The 25000-nt window shown below is 39.1% G+C and overlaps 1 protein-coding gene across 1 annotated transcript in view; it reads right to left on the bottom strand.

Annotated features, from left to right (window-relative positions):
* Window positions 1-25000, bottom strand: part of ankrd13c (ankyrin repeat domain 13C) — a 76838-nt gene that overhangs the window by 5790 nt on the left and 46048 nt on the right. The window contains exons 6-12 of the mRNA XM_072273836.1: window positions 23557-23623; window positions 21143-21287; window positions 19955-20086; window positions 17538-17699; window positions 13099-13178; window positions 9109-9207; window positions 8561-8661 (exon numbers count right to left, since the gene is read on the bottom strand). Coding sequence (XP_072129937.1) covers window positions 8561-8661; window positions 9109-9207; window positions 13099-13178; window positions 17538-17699; window positions 19955-20086; window positions 21143-21287; window positions 23557-23623 — 786 coding nt within the window. The remainder of the gene's footprint in view (window positions 1-8560; window positions 8662-9108; window positions 9208-13098; window positions 13179-17537; window positions 17700-19954; window positions 20087-21142; window positions 21288-23556; window positions 23624-25000) is intronic.

Below are 25000 nucleotides of genomic sequence, written 5' to 3'. Positions count from 1 at the left end.
TAGCTAGTGTAAATAACGTTAGCTATGCTAATGAACGAATGACACCTGTTAAACTCACCTCAACATGTCTTTTACATTTTAATCCACCATGGGCAATAGAAAAGTCACTGTTGCAAACAGTGCAGCGAACAACACTGTCATTATTTTTGAGGTCGACTGTAAAGCCCACCCATGGAGAAAACTGATTGGTCTCTCTTCGTGCTAAGTAGACCTATCAGGATGCTCGCTCTCGCCCTCCCTCTCAAAAAAAAAATCGATTTCTGGGATATTGTATATAATTGCCGGGCATCAGGGAGCCGCTATCAATATGCGGGAGACTCCTGGAACTTCCGGGAGAGGTGGGATGTCTGCTTTTATATTCTAGTCCACTTGAAATGAATGCCAACATTGCATTTGCTTTCCTCACCACCAACCCAACCTGCAAGTTAACTGCATGAGGACTCCCAAGACCGTTTGCACCTCTGAATTTTGAATTTTCTCCCCATTTAGAAATAGTCTGCGGCTTTATTCCTTCTACCAAAGTGCATGACCATACACTTCTTGACACTGCATTCCATCTGCTACTTTTGTCTATTCTCCTAATTCAAGTCCTTCTGCTTTCTCAACACTACCTGCCCCTCCACCTATCTTTGTATCATCCGAAACTTGGCCACAAACCCATCAACTCCATTATCCAAATCATTGACATACAGCTTAAAGTGGTCCCAACATCCACCCCTGCAGAAATCTGCTAGTCACTGGCAGAAAAGGCTCCCTTTATTCCTACTCTTTACCTCCTGCCAATCAGCTAATGTTCTGTCCTTGCTGGTATCTTTCCTGCAACACCATGGGCCCTCATGTGCAGCACCTTGTCAAAGGCCTTCTGAAAATCCAAGTAAACATCCACTGGCTCTCCTTTGTTTCTTTTGCCTGTTGTATCCTCAAAGATTTCTAACAGATTTGTCAGGTAACATTTTCCCTCAAGGAAACCATGCTGCGTTTGGCCTATTTTAATCATGTGCCTCCAAGTACCCTGAAACCTCATCATTAACATCAACATAGGAGGGAGGATAAGATGGCGACGCAATGCAGCGCACGCAGCCATTCTGAATGAATATCGATATGTGTAACTAGGGGCCGTGCATCAATCCAGATTTGATGGGGACAGCCGTGAAAGCGCAGAGGAACATCTGGAGTAACTTCTGAAATGCCTGCTTCGCTGCTGCTACTGTGCGATCGAGAATCTCCAGAGACGTAGGCCCCAAATCCTCCGCTTTGTGTATGGCCTGTTGCCGGGGCTGGGGTCGAAACGCTCAGCAGAGGTGGTACTCAGTCAGACTCGGAATCGGACTGTGGTTGGATGCTTCCGGGATGCTGCATCAGCAAGTTGGTGGCGCTGGGGGTTTACCGTCTGCGTGAGATGATGGGATGGTCTGTTCTTATCAAATTACGGTATTGCTTTGCACTGTTGTAACTATATGTTATAATTATGTGGTTTTTGTTAGTTTTTAAGTCGGTATGTCGTGTTTTCGTGATAGCATTCTGGAAAAACATTTTTATCATTTCTTAATGCATGCATTACTAAATGACAATAAAAGAGGACTGCGTGTCCTCATAATCATAACTCCAACATCTTCCCACCTACTGAGGTTAGGCTAACTGGCCTACAATTTCTTTTCTTCTGCCTCCCTCCTTTCTTGAAGAGTGGAATGCTATTTGCAGTTTTCCAGAGGTTCTTGAAAGATCATTACTAAAAACTCCACAATCGCAAATTGCAGGGTGAATTCTATCATATTATGATCACTGCCTCCTGAGCATTCTTTTACCTTAAGCTCCCTATCAAACCTGATAAATTCTTTCTCTTGGGATCCAGCACCAAACTGATATTCTCCAATCAACCTTCATATTGAAATTCTCCATCACGATCATGATATTGTCCTTCTGACATTCCTTTTCTATTTCCCATTGTAATTTGTAATCCACACCTTGGGATTACAAATCCAAGGATTTGATTTAATCTTTCACCATCAGAGCCATGCCACCCCCTATCTGCCTGTTCTTTTGATATAACCTGTATCCTCAGATGTTAAGCTCCCAATTACAATCTTCTTTCAGCCATGACTCAGTGATGCCCACATCATACCTGCCAACACTGAACTGTGCAACAAGATCACCCATCCTCTTCTATATACTGCATCCATTCAAATATAACACTTTCAGTCCTGCATTCATCACCCGTTTCGATTTTGCCCCGTTACACTGCATCTCATTCCACTGACTTTTTTCCTATTACTATTCTACGTTATTTCTATTAAAATGTTTATTGTTTCTCAGCTTTCATTTTATATATTTCTTCTGGAACCAAAAGTTTTAGGCCATGTTATATATTTTATTTCAATATATAAAATATTGAAGTGAATTCAATGGAGAAAAGGACTAATTAAAACTGAGCTTTTCCACACCAAATACCATTTAAAATTAGGTGACATTCTCTTGTACCAAAGACTACATTAGTTATAGACTATTCTTAATCAATGAAAGGAAGACTTGCTCTTGAATAAATTCTTAAATTTTATGACATTAGGCAATTCAGTAAGAGTAGAAGTTTGCAGTAAATCATAAACATTGTAGTAAAGATTTAGTCTACAAACAGTAGTAAGGATGTGGTCTACAAATTACAAAACGAGATAGAAAATGCATGTCAAAAGAGCAATGTCACGATAGTCATGGGGGATTTCAATATGCAGGTGGATTAGAAAAATCAGGTTGGTCCTGAATCCTAAGAGGGGAATTTTCTAGAATGCCTACGAGATAGCTTTTTAGAGCAGTTCAAGGCTGAGCCCACTAGGGGATCAGCTACTCTGGACTGGGTGCTGTGCAATAAACTGGAATTGAGTTTAAGGTAAAGGAACCCTTAGGGCCAGTGATCATAATATCATAGCATTCACCCTGCAGATTGAGGGGAAGAAGTTAAAATCAGATGTATCAGTGATACAATGGAGTAAAGGGAATTGCAGACACATGAGAGGAGAGCTGGCCAAAATTGATTGGAAAGGAATACTAGCAGGGATGACAGCAGAACAGCAATGGCTGGAATTTCTGGGAGCAATTCAGAAGGCACAGAATATATACTTCACAAAGTAGTATTCTATACAGGATAACAACCATAGCTGACAAGAGAAGTCAAAGTCAAGATAAAAGCCAAGGAGATGGCATATAATAGAGCAAAAATTAGTGGGAAGTTAGAAGACTAGGAAGATTCAAAAACCAACAGAAGGCAACTAAAAAAGTCATAGAGGGAAAAGGGGGAACACCAAGTTAGATTAGCCAATAATATTAGAGGATACCAAAAGATATACAAAGTGTACAAGAGAGGCAAGAGTAGATATTGGACCTCTGGAAGATGATGCTGGAGAGGTAGTAATGAGGACAAGGAAACGGCAGATAAACTAAGTATTTTGCATCAGTCTTCACTGTGGAAGACACTAGCAGTATGCCGGAAGTTCGAGAGTGTCAGGGAACAGAAGCGTGTGAAGTTACCATTACTAGGGAGAAGGCTCTTGGAAGACAGAATGGTCTGAAGGTAGATAAGTCACTTGGACCAGTTGGTCTACACCCCAGGGTTTTGGAAAGAGGTGGCTGAAGGGATTATAGAGGCATTTGTAATGATCTTTCAAGAATCCATTGATTTTGGCATGGTTTTAGGTACTGAAAAATTGCAAATGTCACTGCACTCTTCAAGAACAGAAGAGAGGCAGAAGGAAGGAAATTATTCTGACCTCAGCTGGGAAGATGTTGGAGTTGATTGTTAAGGATGTGGTTTTTGGGGTACTTGAAAGCATATGATAAAAAAAAGGCTGCAGTCAGCATGGTTTCTTCAAGAGAAAATCTTGTCTGACAAATCTGTTGGAATTCTTTGAAGAAATAACAAGCAGGATAGACAAAGGAGAATTTGTTGATTTGGATTTTCAGAAGGCCTTTGACAAGATGCCACACATAAGGCTGCTTAACGAGTTAAGAGCCCATGGTGTTACAAGAAAGATGCTAGTATGGATAAAGCAGCGGCTGATTAGCAAGAGGCAAAGAGTGGGAATAAAGGGAGCCTTTTCTGGTTGTCTACCTGTGACTAGTGGTGCTCGACAGGGGTCTGTTTTGGGACCACTTCTTTTTAAGCTGTACATCAATGATTTGGATAATGGAATTGATGGCTTTGTTGCAAAGTTTGTAATTGATATGAAGGCAGGTGGTTTTGAGGAAGTAGAGGGGTTTATGGCCATGTTTTGGATGATACAAAGATAGGTGGAGGTACAGACAGTGTTGAGGAAGCAGAAGGACTTGGATTCGGAGAATGGGCAAAGTACCCATGGAGTAGTGTCAGGAAGTGTACAGTCATGCACTTCGGTAGAAGAAATAAAAGCATATATTATTTTTTAAATGAAGAGAAAATTTAAAAAAATCTGAGGTGCAGTCAGACTTGGAAAGGCAAATGCAGTGCTAGCATTCATTTCAAGAGGACTAGAGTATTAAGCATGGATGTAACATTGAGGCTTTATAAAGCACAGGTGAGCCCTCACTTGTTGTTTTCTGAGCGGTTTTGTGCCCCTTAACTAAGAAAAGATGTACTGACACTGGACAGGATTCAAAGGAGGTTCACAAAAATTATTCTGTGAAAGGCTCATCATATGAAGTATATTTTATGGCTCTGGGCCTCTGCTCATGGGAATTCAGAAAAAATGAGGGGTGACCTCATTGAAAACTAACAACTGTTGAAAGGCCTCGCTACAGTGGATGTGGAGAGGATGTTTTCTATGGTGGGGGAGTCCAAGACCAGAGGTCACAGCCTCAGAATACAAGGACATCCTTTTAGAATGGGGAGGAGGATTTTTTTTCCCCTGTCAGAGTGGTGCATCAGTGGAATTCATTGTTACAGGCAGCTGTGGAGGCCAAGTTATTGGGTATATTTAAGGCAGAGGGTAATGGATTCTGGATTCGTCAGGGCATGAAGGGATACTGGAGGAGATTGGGACTGAGAGGGGAAATGGATCAGCCGTTATGAAATTGCAGCGCAGACTTGATGGGCTAAATGGCCTAATTCTGCTCCTGTATCTTATGGTCTAAACACAAGATTCTGCAGATAATGGAAATCTACAGCAATACACACACAAAATGCTGAAGGAACTCAGTAAATCAGGCAGCATCTATGGAGGAGAATAAACAATTGACATTTTAGACCAAGACTCTTCATTGGGACTGGAAAAGAAAGGAGCAGACTCCATAGATGCTGCCTGACCTGAGTTTCTCCACCATTTTGTGTATGTTGCTCAGAATTTTGCAGCAGTCCATTCAGCCTGACAAATCTCAGGTTTTGTTTAATATCTTACACAAGCCTCCTTACTCTGAATAAATTAATCTACTTAATTCATCATAAATAAAAAGTGGAACAAGTTTCATGGCAACATGTCAGCAAGTAGAACAACAGTTATGTATAACATTTCAAGGATGCACCGTTACTTAGCAAAAAAAACTACAGGAGGGACAGTCAACATGTACTAATGAAGAGTCTTAAACACAGACACTGATCATTTCTCCGCCTGACCTGCGTTCTTTCAGCAGATTGTTTTTCTTTGCTCCAGATTGCAGCATCTACAATCACTTGTGTCTGTACTATTTACCTAGCTGTCTGGCAAAATAAAGATGCACCATTGGGCTGTATTTCTCTGACAGAATGGTGTTGATAAACCTTAAATTTCTTTGATATCCTATCATGTGTCAACATTTGTTATATTTACACCATCTCAATGGCAGAAAGTCAAGGAAATTCAGAAACATCCAGCATAAGAACTCAAATACTCTAGATCTTTTCAAAAAACATAGCTAGCCCTCTATATTTTTATATTTTGGCAGATGGAACTTGTCATCTTGCATATGACAAGATAGGCAGAACTCAGCATGGTTTCCTTAAAGGAAAATCCTGCCTGACAAACCTACTGCAATCTTTTGAGGAAATTACAAGTAGGCTAGACAAGGGAGATGCAGTGGATGTTGTATATTTGGATTTTCAGAAGGCCTTTGACAAGGTGCCGCACATGAGGCTGCTAAACAAGAGCCCATGGAATTACCAGAAAGTTACATACGTGGATAGGGCGTTGGCTGATTGGCAGGAAACATAGGGGGAATAAAAGGGATCCCATTCTGGTTGGCTGCCGGTTACCAGTGGTCTTCCACAGGGGTCCGTGTTGGGGCCGCTTCTTTTTACATTGTACATCAACTATTTGAATTATGGAATATATGGCTTTGTGGCTAAGTTTGCTGATGATACAAAGATAGGTGGAGGGGCCGGAAGTGCTGAGGAAACAGAGAGTCTGCAGAGAGACTTGGATAGATTGGGAGAATGGGCAAAGAAGTGGCAAATGGAATACAATGTTGAAAAGTGTATGGTTATGCACTTTGGCAGAAGAAATAAATGGGCAGACTATTATTTAAATGGGGAGAGAATTCAAAGTTCTGAGATGCAATGGGACTTGGGAGTCCTCGTGCAGGATACTACACTTAAGGTTAACCTCCAGGTTGAGTCGGTGGTGAAGAAGGCGAATGCAATATTGGCATTCATTTCTAGAGGAATAGAGTATAGGAGCAGGGATGTGATGTTGAGGCTCTATAAGGCACTGGTAAGATCTCACTTGGAGTACTGTGTGCAGTTTTGGGCTCCTTATTTAAGGAAGGATGTGCTGACATTGGAGAGGGTTCAGAGAAGATTCACTAGAATGATTCTGGGAATGAGAGGGTTAACATATGAGGAATGTTTGACCGCTCTTGGACTGTACTCCTTGGAGTTTAGAAGAATGAGGGGGGACCTCATAGAAACATTTCAAATGTTGAAAGACATGGACAGAATGAATGTGGCAAAGTTGTTTCCCATGGTGGGGGAGTCTAGTACGAGAGGGCATGACTTAAGGATTGAAGGGCGTCCATTCAGAACAGAGATGCGAAGTAACTTTTTTAGCCAGAGGGTGGTGAATCTGTGGAATATGTTGCCATGGGCAGCAGTGGAAGTCACGTCATTGGGTGTACTTAAGGCAGAGAGTGATAGGTATCTGAGTTGCCAGGACATCAAAGGTTATGGTGAGAAGGCGGAGAAGTGGGACTAAATGGGAGAATGGATCAGCTCATGATAAAATGGCAGAGCAGACTCGATGGGCTGAATAGCCAACTTCTGTTCCTTTGTCTTATGGTCTTAATACAGACAAGTGAGAGTACAAACCAGGGTAGGACTTGCACAGCAAATGGTAGGACAGTAAAGTGTTTAGTAGAATAAAGGGATATGGAAATACAGATCTATTCTATAATTCCTTAAAAGTAGCATCACAGGTAAATAGGGTTGTAAGGAAAGATTCTGATACATGGCCCTTCATAAACTAAGAGTGTTGAGTACAGTCATTGGAATGTTGAAGTTGTACAAAATGTTGGTGAGGCCAAATTTTGAGTATTGTGCACAGTTCTGGTCACCTACCTTCAGGAAATATATCAATAAGCTTGGAGAGTGCAGAGAAAATTTACAAGGATGTTGCTAAGACTTGAACACCAGAGTTATCAGGAAAGATTGATTAGGTTAGAACTTTATTTCCTGGAGTGTAGGAGAAGGAGGGGAGATCTTCAAGGCATATAAAATTATGTGGAGTATAAATAGGGTAAATGCAAGCTGGTTTTCCCCCTGTGGTTGGGTGAGACTGGAACTAGAGGTCATAGGCTTAAGGGTGAAAGGAGAAATATCGAAGGGTAACCTGAGGGAAACTTCTTTACTCAGAGGGTGGTATGATAGTGGAATGAGCTGCCAACCTAAGTAGTTGATACTGGTTTGATGCAATATTTATGAGAAGTTTGGATAGGTACAAGGCTAAGAGGGCTACAGTCCAGGTGCAGGTGATGGGACGAGACAGCAAAAGAAAAGGTTGGCATGTACTAGATGGGCTGAAGGGTCTTTGCTGCTTTGTAGTTCTCGGTGATTATTTTCCTCTTTAAAAAAAAAAATACCAGCATGAATGGCGGGATTAGAGAAATTTAATAATTAGTGACAGATGTCATATTGGACAATGGAATCATTTGGGCCAACAGGTTTGAATTTTTTTTTGCAATTAAAAAAAATGAAGTTCATAATATGGGAGAGAGATTAATAAGACAATGGGATCCTTCCACACGAAGGTTTGTAAACTCATGATAAATCAGATGAACAACTGCATAATAGTGGCAGAAATTTAAGGTATTAACAGTGAACACTCAATAATTTAGTCTTAGAAGTATAGCATGTAAGCAGAAGTCTTTTTATTGCTTCCTAATGACATTTAGAACCCAGCAGAGAAATATGAAATAAATATCAAACAACACATTAAAATTAGTGTATCTCATGGTGGGGATGATTTTGGTTGATAAATTTGTTGATTTTATCACTTCAAATCTTTTGCCACTTTATTAATTGTGAAGCACATGCACCAAGTACTAAAGGAAGTTACACCTGAAGAATCCAAACACCTGCTTTGTTTATTCATTAAACTAGCAATTCCTTTACATCATCAAGGCTGCTTACCTAATTTAACAGGAAATCCTGGTGGAAGTTTCATCTGAACAAATTCTCTGAGTTTATTAAAGTGCTTGAAGGGTGCTATGACTTCTAAAACATTCAGTAATCTATCAGTAAGAGACAAAAACAATGAAAAATTAGGTAATATGAATCAATTTAGCTCTAAAATAACAGAAAAGACACAGAATCAACTCATAAGTTGCTTCTGTGAGATGGATAAGCAAAGTTTTGATACTGGGTGCCGATATCTACATAGAACACCTTATAAACAATGGATAAGCTCACTTAAAATACATACTAAAATCATATGATTATTAAAGTTTTGGTACAGAAATCTCAAGGGAGGAATGGAATAGGAAAATTGCACAATTTTCCTGCAAAAGAAAAATTTGTTAAAAAACTGCAATATGTGGAAAGTCATTAAACAAAACAAAGGCTTTGTAGAAAATTATAAACTATGCAATTTTCTAAACAAATACTTTCAGTTACAAATACACAAGTTGTATATTCGCATCATATTTCCAGCTAGTACACATCCATACAAAGCTACTCACGAGTCAATGCCCAGAGGAAACTCTTGGCTCATGGCTATTGTGGCTTTGAATGTCTTTTTACTCTCTTTGCAGACTAGTTCTCTTCCAAGATGTGGAGCCCTAGGTGAAAATTGAACTTACATTTATTAATCAGTTGTGACAGCATAATTACAACATTTTCCCATGCCAAATTCAAGTGACCATAACATTGTCAGACATTCCACCCTGCAAAAACTCATTTCAGAGAGGTAGCACCCCTGCCACCACATATTCCCTCCCCTCCAGGTCAGTTGACCTCCAAGAGTATATGTAATACTTTGTTTAGTGATTTTGTCTAATCTGTAAACCAAGTTGGGTACATGCAGAAAATGTGACATTAAAATATGTACTTATATTATATATTATCATGTTTATTCTATTACAACTTTAAGCAAGTCTACAGGGAGTTTGGTCTCATCACGTAGGTCATCAATAGTGTAGCTCCTTAGCAGCCAGCCAGCTAGTTTAAGTAATGTTAGCTATGCTAATGAACAAATGACACCTGTTAAACTCACCTCAACATGTCTTTTACAGTCTTAACCCACCATGTGCAATAGAAAAGTCACTGTTGCAAACAGTGCAGCGAGCAACATTGTCATGATTTGTGAGGTCGACCGTAAAGTCTGTCCACAGAGAAAACTGATAGGTCTGCTTAGCAGGGGTCCCCAACCTTTTTTGCACTGCAGACCGGTTTAATATTGACAATATTCTTGTGGTCCGGCCAACGGGGTGGGGGTGGGGGTGTTAATCCCGACCGGAATATAGATGGTAAGTCAACTATAAGTCATTTATAGGTGGCTAATACACTCAATTTCATTTCTAAAGGGGTTTATCTAACGGATTTAATATTAGACACACAGCATATATCTTCCTCGCATGAATATAGTGATAAGTCAATTGCATCATAACATTTTAAGTAACGTTTGGATATTAAACACACAGCGCATATTTTCCTCGTATGAACATATAAAATCATTGCAACACACCAATACCACTGAATCAGTGGGAGCCCTGGGCTTATTTCCCTGCAACAAGACGGTCCCATTGAGGGGTGATGGGAGACAGCGATACTCGAAGGGGGTTCCTTATGTCCAGTCTATTCCGCAATTTAGTTTTCGTTGCATTCCTTGTAGAAAACCCCACTTCGCAGAGATATGATGTTGGAAATGGAAGCAACGTTTTCAGTGCTTCCGTGGCTATCTCAGGATATTCAGCCTTGACTTTGATCCGGAATACCAGTAGAGATGTTACGCCAAACATACTTTTCAGCCCACCGTCACTTGCAAGCTCGAGGAGTTGATCTTCTTCCTGCGCTGACATGGATGATGCGTGGGTAATGACCTCGCGTGTGTTCAAGTTCAACAGTGCATGACAGGGAATGAGGAAAGGTGCAGCTGACTCATATTGTTTCATATCGCCAAATCATATTGTTTACTCAGTTGGGGACCACTCTTAGCACGAAGAGAGACCAAGCAGAATGCTCGCTCTCCCTCTCAAAAAAAAATCAATTTCTGAGATATTGTATATAATTTCCAGGTGTCAGGGTGCCACTATCAATATGCGGGAGACTCCCGGAACTTCCGGGAGAGGTGGGATGTCTGCATTGTTGAGAAGTGAAATGCATATTTCCAGGATTCTAAAGATGCTTTAGAAAATAGTGGCAGAAACCTGATTTGTTAAAACAATGTGAATACACAAATAAGTTTAATGACTGCCCCAGATCACCACTGCTTGAAATCTTTGCTTCTCCATGGCTACATGGAATATTCAGTGTCAGAAGGAAAAATACTATGGACTGATGAACATTCAGGTCTTTAGAAATGCTTTTGTAGCCTTTTCCAGCTTCATGCAACTTTACAATTCCTTTTCTAAAGTCCTCTGAAAGTTGTTTTGATCGAGGCATGGGGCACATAAACAGATCTTTCTTGATAAGAGCAGGCCTTGTCAGTAACTTGACTGTGTCTTTTTTTTAAAATATAGGGCAGGGTACCTCTACAGCCCACACCTTCAATCTCATCTCATTGACTGGAACACCTGACGCCAAATAGCTTTTGTAGAAGGCATCATCCCAGAGGTTCACATACTTTTTTGAACCTAGACTGATTGTTTAAATGATGTACTCAGTATTGACTAGAAGTACAATTGTTTGTGTGTCATTAGCTTAGGCAGATTGCGTTTGTCTATTATCGTGAATAGATGAAGATCAAACTACATTCTATGAGTAATTAATGCAGAAAACAGGTAATTGTAAGAGGGTCACAAACTTTCTTGCAACTGTATTCTTCAGTAAATATTTTTAATCCTTTAACCAGTTTTAAAACTTACCTGATGCCCTTGATGTACTGTATGAAAGTGGTATCATGAAAAGTATCAAAAACAGTTCGCCTTGCTAAACATTCCCAAATGTTGAAGAATGCAGGAAGGTCATTGAACAGTGAAGTCACATCAGTCAGATACAGTCAATTTTATTTAAAATCATTTTAGTGTTGTGACTGACATAGAAATTTGACTAAAATAAACTCAAAACAGGGACTTGCCAAAAAGATGTGGCAGACCTAAACTTGGGAGCTTTGACACCTGAGGATATTGGAAAGGATAAAGAAAATTGCTTAAGGGATACTGGTACGGAAATACAGCAAGTATGGGTTGTTTTGAGGAGTTGTCCTAATGGCAATGGATTTGAAAAAAAACAAGGAGAGAGATGGCACCCAAAGGAAAACAACAACTTAAGGTAGTATGCAAGCTTATGGAAGCAATATTGATGGAGAAGTTGAAAATGGGGAGAATATATTAAAAGATACATTTAAGTGATCATAAGTTTCTAAAGTGATATTTGGCAATTTTGGCAGGAATCTAAGCGATGAAGCAGAATATGCAAGAGTGAGCCAATTGATCTGGTGCATTTGGACCTTCAGAAGATCTTTGTTTAATAAGCTTGTGTGGCACCTTTAAGTTAGAAAGTATGGGACTGACTTCATGAACCAAGGATTGATTAATGGAATGAAAATGGAGAGTGAGAATAAATGGCTCAATTGTAGTTTAAGAGATCGTAACCCGAGGATTGGTGTTACAGTCCCACAGTCCCAATTGTTTCCAATTTATATTGATAACTTGGATTAGAGGACCAAGTATAATATACACAATGCTGCTGATAAAAGAAACCTGCACTGTAGTAAGAACTAAGTTTGCAGCACAAGAACTTAAGGGGATGTAGAGTGAGTAAATGTGCAAGGACATGGCAAACTGAATTTAAAATGCAGAAAAGTTGGTATGTCAATGTTGAAGAACAAAGTACATTAATTTTTTAACCAAGTTGAGAGGCCATAACTATTGGTGTTCAAAGGGAACTATGCAGTTTAGTACACAAACCACTGAAAATTATCATGCATGTACAGAAAGCATCTATTCAGATAAATGGCATGTTGGACTTTACTGCAAGAGGATTTGAGTACAAGTACAAGAAATCTTACTGCAACTATAGAGGGTGCCAATGATTTTGTTGAGGTATCTTGTCACCCTACCCAGGGATACATTCATGACAGAGAGAATGCAAAGAAAGTTTACCAGATTGATCCTTGAGAAGATCTGCAATTTTTCATTGAGCAGTTCACTGAGCAGAAATACGTCAGCTCCACATCTTATGCCACCATACTCCTACTCCAGTTACTGAGTTATGTTATGGTAACATGCATAATGCAACAGCTGAATAATAACAGTAGTGGCTTTTTTTTATGTTGAACCATAAATACTTTTATATTTAAGAGATTGAATTTAATTCATATTGTTGACACAAAACAAAAATCTTTAAAACTTGCTATAATTTATCTACCAATATAAGTCTATTGCCTAGTACACATTGAACAGGAGAGAAAGAGTGCCTTTGTTAAGATATGGAAATTAAAATCAAAGAGCAATTGAAGTATTGTTCCATGATGAAAACAAGTTACATTGCTGCAATTCCAAAGTACTTACTTTCCAGATTCCGCTGAGATGTATTCTTCCCAAGTGATTGTGTTGGCAGGCGGAGCGCTGAGTGACTGTCTTCGAACAGGCTGAATATGGAAAAATGTAATTTATCAGGTTTAAACTTGTCAATCCAGAATTTCAGAATGATTACAATGTGGGAGTTTTAAGTCTATAATGGTGCAATGCAAGAGCAATCTAGTTTCTCCCTTCTCTACTAGCTCCCCTTAGCTTTGAAAATTATTTCCTTTCCAATATTTTCCCACTCCCTTTTGAACATTATAATTGATCTGTTTCCACAATTATCCCTGGTAATGCATCCCAGACTGAATCACCTGCTGTGCAAATTCACTTTTCCCTCGATATTCCCAATTTGTTTTTTTTGTCAAATCACTTTCACTCCATGTCCTTTAATGCAACACAAATGGGAACAAGTTCTCATCTTATTCTCTCTCCATTCATTCAATACTACTCCCTCTTAGGTATGATTGCAACCTCTTCAGTTCCAGGGAGAACAACTTAAGTGTCTATCTGGGTAAATAAATCCCTGGAATGATTTTGATAAACCTCAGCAAATTAACTAATGCATACTCAAATGCAGCAAGACTAGACAGTTCAGACTTCAACTGACATATGGCAAGTGTCAGAGATATATCAAAAAGATTATCACCTTCCAAAGGATAGACTAACAATCTACATCTAATAGTGCCAATTTACCCATTATCAACATCCTGGGAGGTCACTGTTGACACAAAGCTCAACTGAACTAATACAGAGTAAGAGTCATGCAGCAAAGCAAAAGGCCCTTTAGCCCAATTGGTCCAAAGGAACCAAGATGCCCATCCAAGCTAGTCAAATATTATTCTAAAACTTTCCTTTCCATGCACTGATCCAACAGTCTATTAGAAGTTGTTATTGTACTTGCCTCAACCACATACTCTTCAGTTCATTCCATGTATGTACCAGCCTCTGCGTAAAAGAAGCTGCTCATCAAGTTATTCTTCAATCTTCTCCCTCTAATACTCAATTCCCCAACATTGGGGAAAAGACAGCATATATTTGTTTATGTTTGTCCCTCATGATTTTACAAGACCACCCATAGTCTCCTGCACTCCAAGGAAAAAAAAGTCTTACCTTGTCCCAACTCTCCCTAAAACTTAATCTCTCCATTCATGACAATATCTTTGTAAATTTCAGATGTTGTTTATTTCAGATTTCCAGTTTATTAACATTTTCCTGTAGTCAGGTGATCAAATGTAAACAATATTTCAAATGTAACCTCCCAACCTCTACGCACAGTACTCTGACTGATGAAAGCCAGTGTGCCTAAAGTTTTGTTCACCACCCTGTCTACTTGTGACTCCACTTCCAAGGAACGATGCACCTCAAAAATCCAAGGTCTCTCTGTTCTACAATACTCCCCTGGGACCTATTTACTATTTATTGTGAAAGCCCTGTCTTGATTTGACTTTTCAAAATTCAATATTTTTCACCTCTCTGCATTAAATTTCATTTGTTATTTCCTCGGCCCCTTTACCCAACTGTTCAAGATCCCATAGTAATCTTTGATAAATGTCTTCACTGTCAACACCTGTTTTATAAATACATTGGCTGTAAGAAAGATCAAAGGCTGGGTTCCGTGCATGTGACTCATCTTCTGCCAAGCCAAAACCTTTCCATGTACAAGAACATTTAAGAGACTGATGGAACAATAATATACCCACATCTTTTTAAATGGACAGAAAGGGTATATATATTTAGCAATTTTCCATTCCTCAGAAACTATCCCAGAAGCTTTAGAGGAAGAAAAATTATAGCCAGAGCAAGGTGACTTGTCCATTTTGTGTAACTAAACTATTTATCACTATCTCCATCAATTTCACCCCATCCTGAATCTCAATTAAATCTTACTTTGTTGAAATAATTCATGTAGTATTGGTCTTGCCCTCTGCCATTAATACTTATTTACTTTTCAGTTTTTGATCAGCTCCAATTATCCTCTTACAACCATTGTCCTGTTCATGTAGAGAATTCCCACAAACATCAGGTTCCTTGGTTCCCAAGTTTAGAGATTTTAATATTTGTTCTCAAAATTAACCAAAGGCATACTGACATTGCTGCTAATGCAAGATTTTAATGTCCAGCACAATTTGTGGCAGATACAGGTGAGCTATCCTTTTGAATTAGAAACTCAAGGGTCATTGTCCTAAAATGTCAAATCTACTTCTCACTCCATAAATATGCCTGAGCCGCAAAGTATTAACATAATTTTCTATTATTTCAGATTTCCAGCACCACAGTATCATTTAAATTTTAACATGACTCCTGTTAATGACTAAAGATTTACTGCATAGTTGTTTTGAACCATTTTAAATACTTTTCCACTCAAAAGTTTCGCCACAGACTTCCATTCAAAGTCAGTTGAAATTGGCTCACAGATGAACATTTACTCTTTGATAAATGATCTGTAGATGTTCTTTATTTCCTCTGCCATATGTTGACCTTGGACACTTTAACACCAACATAAATATTAAGCTATTTAGAATTCAAATATTATTCTATTAAATTTTAGCTTCATTAGACCTACCAATAAGTTCTTTCTTAAACAAAACTCAATTTACAATCAAATCACCAAATGAGCAACAATTTTTAAGCATAAAGGAAAGAAACATCGAATCAATTTGCTGAGACACAAGAGATCCTGTACATGCTAGAAATCCAGAGTAACACACACAAAATGCTGGAGGAACTTAGCAGGTCAGGTAGCATCTAAGGACGGAAATAAACAATTGACATTTTGGGCTGAGACCCAACTATTTCTGTCCATAAATGCTGCCTGAGTTGCTGAGTTCCTCCAGTGTTTTGCATATTTATAAATCAATTTGCCAAGTCCTGTTTCAGACATTATGTTTGGAATTTTGGATCTATAAGCTACGTAACTAAAAGAATTGCTGAGCATATCATGCATCAGGTTAAGTTAAGAACAAAAAAGCTGAGTGGGCCAACTATATGCCTGTAAAAAAAAAACATTTAATAATGAAGTCTGCCATGATCAATTTAAAACTGAAACTTAATCGCTAACCTAAACTTTCAATATTTAACCTTATTTACAATCAATGGACAAATGGAATATCAAATTGTGTGCGTTCTTACATTCTTATAACACTGAATGGTGAAGAAGGTTTTCTCAATTAGATTACTGTCTGAAAAGATGCAGAGAATAGCTACAGTACAAAGACTTTGCATCTTGATGGCGAATCACTTAACATAACCATATCATGGCTGCTAAAGTGTACAGTTCAGAAATAGAAACCTTATTTTGTGCTTAACAGGATTTCAAATACATTAAAGATACTTAGACTATATAGAATAGAGAAAGGAATCAAAACTGCTGTTCTGGTCAGAAGTAGACAAGATGAACACTTGACAATATGTTGATGCCACTGTGAATTCAAAATATGGACTTCAATTTAGAACAAACTGCGCTCAATTTAAAGCTTGAGGAATTTGCTATTATTTATCTCTGAGCTGTATGCAACTTAAGCTTTATAATGTACAGGCCAGCTCAATCAAACAGCTGCAGAAATGTGAAAAAGACTCTTCGCTTTGCTTCCATTCTTCTCTCCACCCCATCCCCCCCACCACAAACCACTTCAGTTCTCTACATTAACCTCTTCTTGCAGATTTTGCTAACTTAAATTGGAATTTCAAGCTACAAGCCATCTACAGATATGATCCCAAACTATGCCTCCACCTTCCAATTCTTACTAACTTCTATTTATTATCTCATTAAGAATTAAAGATCGTAACGTATTATTTTGCTACCTATTCCCTCACCAGGATATTTTTGTACATACTTTTGGATAACACATTAAAGTAAGGCTCATCTGCTTTCGCACGTGGATGTACTCGCTCCTATGACACTAATCCACCGTCTTGTCTGCCTAGTGCGCTTCAGGATGCACACATCTAGTTCTTGGCATGCTGATAGGCAGCATCTAATGCATACAGACATTCCAGAAAGAACATTCATTTTTAGTTTACTCGTACTAATGAGGTGTGATAGGATTTCATTCACATATAATTATGTGGAATAAAAAGATTGGTGGTGATGATGAGGGAGGCCACAAGATCTTTTTCAACACATTGACAAGATTTCATGTAATACATTGCCAGAAATATTTTAAAACAAATTCCTTACAATAAAAAGAATTTTTGTATCAGATACATGACCTTAGCTTTGATGTGATTTAACTATAACTATTTCTGAACATTATTTGTAAAGTAATGGAATACAAATCAGCAGGTATATTTATGAATATCATCATGCACTGTTACTCCATATAATCCACAGTAAAGAAAATTATCAAATGTCCCTTAAAATTCCAAACCCTACAGTGCTCCTACTTACCCCTCAAAACAAAACCCCAGAATAGAATGAAACTTACCTCAAAATTTTGCTCCATTAAGTTTCCTCCTTTGCTCAGACTTTCCATGATAGCCTTATTTCTTAGAATATCCTCTTCGCTAAGGTGCTCACGCCGTTTTCGGGATTCCAAAACAAGCCCATTTACAGAATAAAAGTCTGCCAAGAAGTTCCCAACTCGCTCCTAGAGAATATTTTCCCCAAAATTAGTCAGTGACCTTATTTGTGTACAGTTCATATTAGCCAAGTCTTTTTTGTATACACATACTAATACAGCACAGTAAAAGGGCCTTTTGTTCCATGACATCTCTACCAAGCATAATGCAAAGTTAAGCTAACCCATTCTACCTGAATGATTCATACCCTTCTACTCCCTGCATGTTCATGTGCCTATCTACAAGTCTCTTGAAAACCACTATTTTAACTGCCTGCACTACCACTCCTGGCAGTGTAGTCCAGGCAACAGCCACTCTCAGGTGTGTAAAAAAAAACTTGTTCTGCACATCGCATTTAAACTTTCCCTGTTTCACCTTAAAGCCAAGACCTCTAGTACTCAATCCTGGGAAAGTGATTAACAAGCTATGCTTCTCAGAAGCTTATAAAATTTATTAGGTTTCCCCCATCTCCAATGCTTCAGAAAATCTTGATCTTTAGAAAATAGTAACTAGTAAGCTTCTATTCTTATATTTGCAGGCAAAAATGTAAAAAGCTTCACACTTGTTCTTGTCCAATTAAAAAGCAATCAGTTTTAAAATTTTCATTCTAGTCTACAAGCAATCATGAAAATACCTTTTCCTAGATGTAATCTCTTTCAGCACAAGAATCTCAGATTCTTCAATTCCAGCCTATTTTCTCTTTAACAGCCAAATCACTAAACTGTGGATGAAATTCCTTCTCTTGCTTCCTTTGTGACCTTTCTCAAGTTATCGCTGAAGAACTTTATAGCTTTTTTTAAAATTAAGAATTCTGCACAAATGCAAGATTTTGCTAGACCAATGTCTTTTATTATGTGGAGGGCAGGATCCTATCACGGTACTGTAGGCTTCAAATCACAAACTGCAGAATAATAAAGGTCAAGACAACAGTAAAGAGATAAATGGCAGAAATGGACAGGTAGGTGGATACAACACAGAAAGAACACTTTTGGGGGAGAAGGGCAATTATACAAAATTTAAGGTAGGAAATAGGGTCACATAAGAATCAGAATTTATATCAATATGCAAATAAGAATTATTTAAGTGGGAGGAATAATCTACAAACGTTTGTACATGAAATATAACATTACAGAGATACATTAATAAAACTGTAAAATGAGCAAATAATTTGTATTGGATTTCTACAAGATTTTCCAACATTGTTTTGAAAAGTAAAACTGAGATAATCTGTTACTTGGATAAAAATATTGAGCAGCAAAGAAATTCTAAAGTACAAGACAATCTAAGATCACAAATACATAACTCATTTCAATGCAAATAAATAGGCAAAAATAAAGCAAATTAGGGCTTACTTTTAAACACAAAATTGCCAAACTTACATTATGTATAAGCAAGGAGTACCATGTACGTACATTTCTCCTCTGTATATGGTCAAAGGCAAGGGAAAGGGAAATGAATTAGGTTATCCAAGAAGGAAACTGATCAGGCACAGTCTCTTCACTTGAAAGGAGAAGGCCATGTCTCTAGTCTATGTGCCCTTCAACTGGTTACCAAATGATTAAAAAAGGGGTGCAGGAAAAAAACTTATATGCAATGAAGCAAGAAAATGGGAACCTCTACTACAAGTAGTTGTTGAGAAGAGTACTTCAGCCAGTCAGATGCTAAAGGACAGGAAGAGGTTTAAATGGTATGCTGAAGCAATGACACCAACACGGATGATGCCAACAGACTCAATGTACTAATTAGAGAGGCTGGCTCTGTTATAGGAATCAAACTGGACCCCTGGAGGCTGTGTTAGAACAAAGAACCCTATGGAAAATCCTGGCAATTCTGAAAAATGTTTCTCACCCCCGCATGCCACCTTGGCTGAACAGAGGAGCACTTTTAGTAATAGACTAAGACAACTGGTGGCTCTGAGGAGCACTATATGAGGTCATTCTTGCCCTCGGCCATTAGGCTCTATAATGAATCAACATATAGCTGGGAAGTAATGACCTCCCTCCTGTTAGACTGTTCGAGGTAACATTTTTTATTCTTTCTTACTTCTCTTCCAATATTTGTACATTTGTATATCTGTGCACTTGTAACACTACCGTGACACTGCAATTACCTTTGAGATCAATACAGTATCTATTTATATCTGTACAGAGTGGGTTAAATGATCTAATGCTCATTGAAATATCCAGCTTTGATCCAATATAAAATTGAATATATTGGAAAGCTTTATTTATATACCACAGAGCTTATTTAGTTAAAAGGTCACTTAACACAAAAATCATCATACCGTTTTATCTTCTCGGAAAAGCCAGCCAGTCTGTGCTCGTGCAAAGGTAATCGACTTTGTAGATAATGTTGCTGAGTAAATATCACTGCTCATCAAAATATCCACCTCTTCTTCAGTTTCCATCTCTGATTCCTGAAATAAAACCATAAGAAAGAAACTAGAATTATTGTTCACTCAATTAATCTGCTAAAGATAAAGTATGTTCATGTAGTATTAAGATTCCAATTCTCTATGTGCACTGAAAAAGTAACTTATTTACAGCATAAATGAACAGCTAGTCATACTTGACAGCTGTACAAATTATTTAAAATTATTTCATTTTCTGGACCCTGAGCTTCCAATTACTTATCATTAATTCACTACTCATTTCCACTCTGACCCTTCTTTCCATGGATTCTTGCACTATTACAATGAGGCTAAATACAAGTTTGAGGTACAATACCTCATCTTCAGTATACGCACACTGCAGTTTCTGACTCAATACTAGGACGGGTAATTGATAAGTTTGTGGCCTAAGGTAGGAGGGGTCAATTTTAGAAAACCTAGCACATTTTTCAACATAGACCCCTCCAACATTTACACACTTAGTCCAGCGGTCATGGAGCATACGGATCTTGGACCTCCAGAAAGTGTCTACAGCAGGGGTGATTGATAAATTCGTGGCCTAAGGCAGAAGGAGACAAGTCTCAAACATGCACATGCAGTTCAACTCTGAGTGATTATGCAGAAAGTTTGAAGTAATAACTCATCAGGGGTGATTGATAAGTTCGTGGCCTAAGGTAGAAGGAGATGAGTTATTAACTTCAAACTTTCTGCATAATCACTCAAAGAGCTGAACTGCATGTGCATGTAACAAGAGCTGTACAACTCATCTCCCTTCTGCCTTAGGCCACGAACTTATCAATCAACCCTGCTGTATTCTTTCTGCACCAGAACTAGCTATTTATGTCTGTCATTACTTTGGCTGAGTTTTCCTTAATCAACACTGGCATGCATATCCCACAGCTGCACTATTTGCAATACATTACATGGAGAAAAACACAAATTGCTTACAACTGCCCCATTAAATCATTTGAATTGACCCCGTCAGAGATACTTCCCTTGTTGTACCCATCCCTCCTATACACATTTCATATATAGACAGACTTGCTATCAGGTTGAATAGTATTAAAATAGCATAAAACTCACCTCATGGTGTATTCGCTGATAAACTTTTTGCTCGTTGTCTAATACTACGAAAGATTCAGAAGGTGCTGAATCACCATTGAAAATGAAGCTTAAATCTCCACGTTGGCATTTCATATCAGTAAAGTCTATTAGAGTTGTATCAAGCCTGAAAATGCATGTTAAAATCATAACTGTTAACTCTATATTTATCTGCCAAGCAACCCAGTTACACTGAAACGTTTTGAAGTAATGGTTCTCAGGGGTAGCAGGGAAGAAAAAGGCTGGTCTTGACAATGATATCAAGATCTTAATGACTACATAAAAAAGAACCATGACGAATCTTGTATTCTTAAGTGCACGTGCTTCATAGCACTGATCCACAAACCTGCTTGTCCAGGTAGACCCACTGTTTCAGTTTGCTCCTGCCCCACTGAACTCACAGGCATACCTTGACTCTGTTTTATCCCCCCAGTTCAGTCCCTTCCCACCAACATCCATAACACCTCACATGCTCTTGATCTTTTCAAGGATTTAAAGTTCCCTGGCCTCCATCTTATTTGTACCATGGATGTCCAGTCCCTATACACCTCCATCCCCCACCAGGAAGGCCTCAAGACTCTCCATCTTTTTCTGGACAACAGACTTAACCACTTTCTCTCCCCCACCACTCTCCTCCGCCTAGCGGAACATCCTTGCTCCAAATAATTTATTCTTTGGCTCCTCCCACTTCCTTCAAACAAAAGGGGTAGCCATGGGCACTCACATGGGTCTCAGCTATGCCTGCCTGGTTGTTGGCTACATGGAACAGTTTATGTTCCAAACCTACACTGCTGAATGACCCACGCTACATCGACAACTGCATTGGTGCTGCTTCCTATACCCATGCTGAACTAGTCGATTTCATCCACTTTGCCTCCAGCTTCCACTGTGCCCTCAAACTCACCTGGTCCATTTCTAACACCTCCCTTCACTTTCTCAATCTCACTGTCTCTATCTCCAGAGACAGCTTATCCACTTATGTCTATTAGAAACCCATGGACTCAGCTACCTGGACCATACCTCATTCCACCCTGCTACTTGTAAAAACGTCATCCCCTTCTCTCAATCCCTCCGTCTCCGCTGCATCGGCTCTCAGGATTAGGCTTTTCATTCTAGAATGAAGGAGTTGTCCTCCTTTTTCAAAGAAAGGTGCTTCCCTTCCTCCACCATCAACGCTGCCCTCAACTGCATCTCTTACATTTCACACATTCATAGCACTGTCTAATGTCCACAAGATCGACAAACGCGCTTGTCCGGGTAGACCCACTGTTTCATCTTGTTCCTGCCTCACTGAAGTCATATCAGCATACATCCATTTCCATTGTTACCCACCCTCCCGCCACCCTACCAGAGATAGGGTTCCTCTTGTCCTCACCTACCACCCCATCAGTCTCCTTGGCCAGCATATAATTCTTCAAAACTTTAGTCACCTCCAACAGGATCCCACCATCAAGCATATCTTTCCCTCCCCCCTCCCCACCACTTTTTGCTTTCCACAGGGATCACTCCCTACACGACTCCCTTGTCCATTCGTCCCTCCCCACCATCTCCCTCCTGACACTTATCCTTGCAAGCGGAACAAGTGCTACACATGCCCCTACACCACCTCCCTCGCTACCATTCAGGGCCCTAAACAGTCCTTCCAGGTGAGGCGACACTTCACCTGCAAGTCTGTTGGGGTCATTTACTGTGTTTGGTGCTCCCGGTGTGGCCTCTGTATATCGGTGAGACCTGACGTAGACTGGGAGACGGCTTTGCCGAGCATCTACGCTCAGCCTGCCAGAAAAAACAGGATCTCCCAGTGGCCACCCATTTTAATTCCACTTCCCATTCTGATATGTCCATCCATGGCCGCCTCCACTGTCATAATGAGGCCACACTTAGGTTGGAGGAGCAACACCTTATATTCCATTGGGGAGCCTCCAAGTTGATGGCATGAACATCGATTTCTCAAACTTCCAGTAATGACCCCCCACTCACCATTTCCCATCTCCCTTTCCCTCTCTCACATCTCCTTGCCCACCCTTTGCCTCCCTCTGGTGCTCCTTAGCGTTTCCCCACACCTTTTCTTTCTTCTATGGCCTTCCATCTCTTTCACCAAGACGTCCCAGCTCTTTGCTTCATCCCTTCCTCTCCAAGTCTCATCTATCACAAAGTGTTTCTCTCTCCCCTCCCCCCACCTTTAAAATCTACTCCTCAGCTTTTTTTCTCCAGTTCTGCCAAAGGGTTTTGGCCCGAAACATCGACTGTACTTTTTTCCCATAGATGCTGCCTAACCTGCTGAGTTCCTCCAGCATTGTGTGTGTTTGCTCGGATTTCCAGTATCTGCAGATTTTCCCTTGTTTGTAATGCTTATACCATTTTTATTAAGAAATTAGGACAGATGACAGACATACCTGATGTTTATACCCTGTTTGTAAATTTTACAAGCATCTGAAGGCAGAATTCTGGAGAGTAAAGGCACTATAATATAGAAAAGATAAAACAAGAACAATGAATCTAGCAACTGCTACACTTAAATTTTATATATACAAAAATCAATAGTAACTGAAGAACAGTATGGTTTTCAGTCTCTTTAATTCATTGACAAACAGGTTAAGTAACAAAGAACACAAAACATTAAATTTTAAAAACTCAAACAAAATTTTTACACGTTAATTAAATCAGCGTGATTGATCACCAATTGAGGCTTTGGGGATTTGAGTATTTAAATTCTGCCTGAAAGTTGTGCTCACATTACACAAGCATAGCATTTAACACAAGGACCACCACTAAACCAGGACTATGACTCATGAGCAGCACTAACTATGGCTACGTCCAAACTAGACTGGATAATTTTGAAAACACTGGTTTCAAGTAAAAACAACAGGCGTCCACACCAAGCGTTTTTCAAAATATCTCTGTCCATATTAGAACGGATATTTGGGCGAATCTCCTCCTACTGGGCATGCACAGAACACACAGAAAACAAGCAAAGAGGAAACAGTATACTTAGAGCGCGTTTGTCCAGTTACAGACTAGAAAAACTGTAAAGGAATTGCTGTTGGCTCTCGCGCAGGAGGACTTAAAACTAAAAAACAACAAATACTGGACTGTATGGAGGCAACCGACACGGCCAGTATGACCCGGCTGACGACGGACATTAAAAAACTGACTTACTCTGTTGCATTAATAAAGCACCTTGTTAAATGTATAAAACATGTCTGCATTATACCTTATGTATTTGGTTTCAATTCTGAAAATTTTTCGATCTTGATCAATTTGGGCTAGCGATTCCTATTTTAGGCAACATATTCTTTCCCCCCTCTTCTACGGACCGTGCCTTTCAAATTTGGAAGGCCAGTGGTATATCACGGTTTTTGGATTTATTTTTAGATGGCTCCCTTATGTCTTTTGAACAATTATCTAAGAAATATAACTTACCAAGAATACATTTTTTTTTTTAGATATCTCCAAGTTAGAAATTTCCTAAGTACCATACTTTCTTCCTTTCCAGCATTACCCCCTACATATATTTTAGATACTGTAATTAACCTTAACCCATCTCAGAAAGGTGTAATGGCTATTATTTATAATACTATCATGAAACTTAGGAAAGCTCCATTCGATAAGATTAGGTCAGATTGGGAAAAGGAATTGGGCTTCACTATTTTGGCAGATGACTGGGCGCATATTTTACAACTAGTCAATACTTCCTCTATCTGTTCCAAACATTCCCTAATTCAATTTAAAGTTGTTCATAGAGCACATATGTCTAAAGATAAATTAGCTCGTTTTTATTCTCATATTAACCCTCTTTGTGACAGATGTCATGGGGAGATAGCTTCCTTAACTCATATG

This window comes from Mobula birostris, chromosome 12, assembly GCF_030028105.1.
Source record: "Mobula birostris isolate sMobBir1 chromosome 12, sMobBir1.hap1, whole genome shotgun sequence".
Classification (NCBI taxonomy): Eukaryota; Metazoa; Chordata; class Chondrichthyes; order Myliobatiformes; family Myliobatidae; genus Mobula; species Mobula birostris.
The sequence above is the reverse complement of the archived record's forward strand: the minus strand, read 5'-3'. Positions and strand labels throughout refer to the sequence as shown.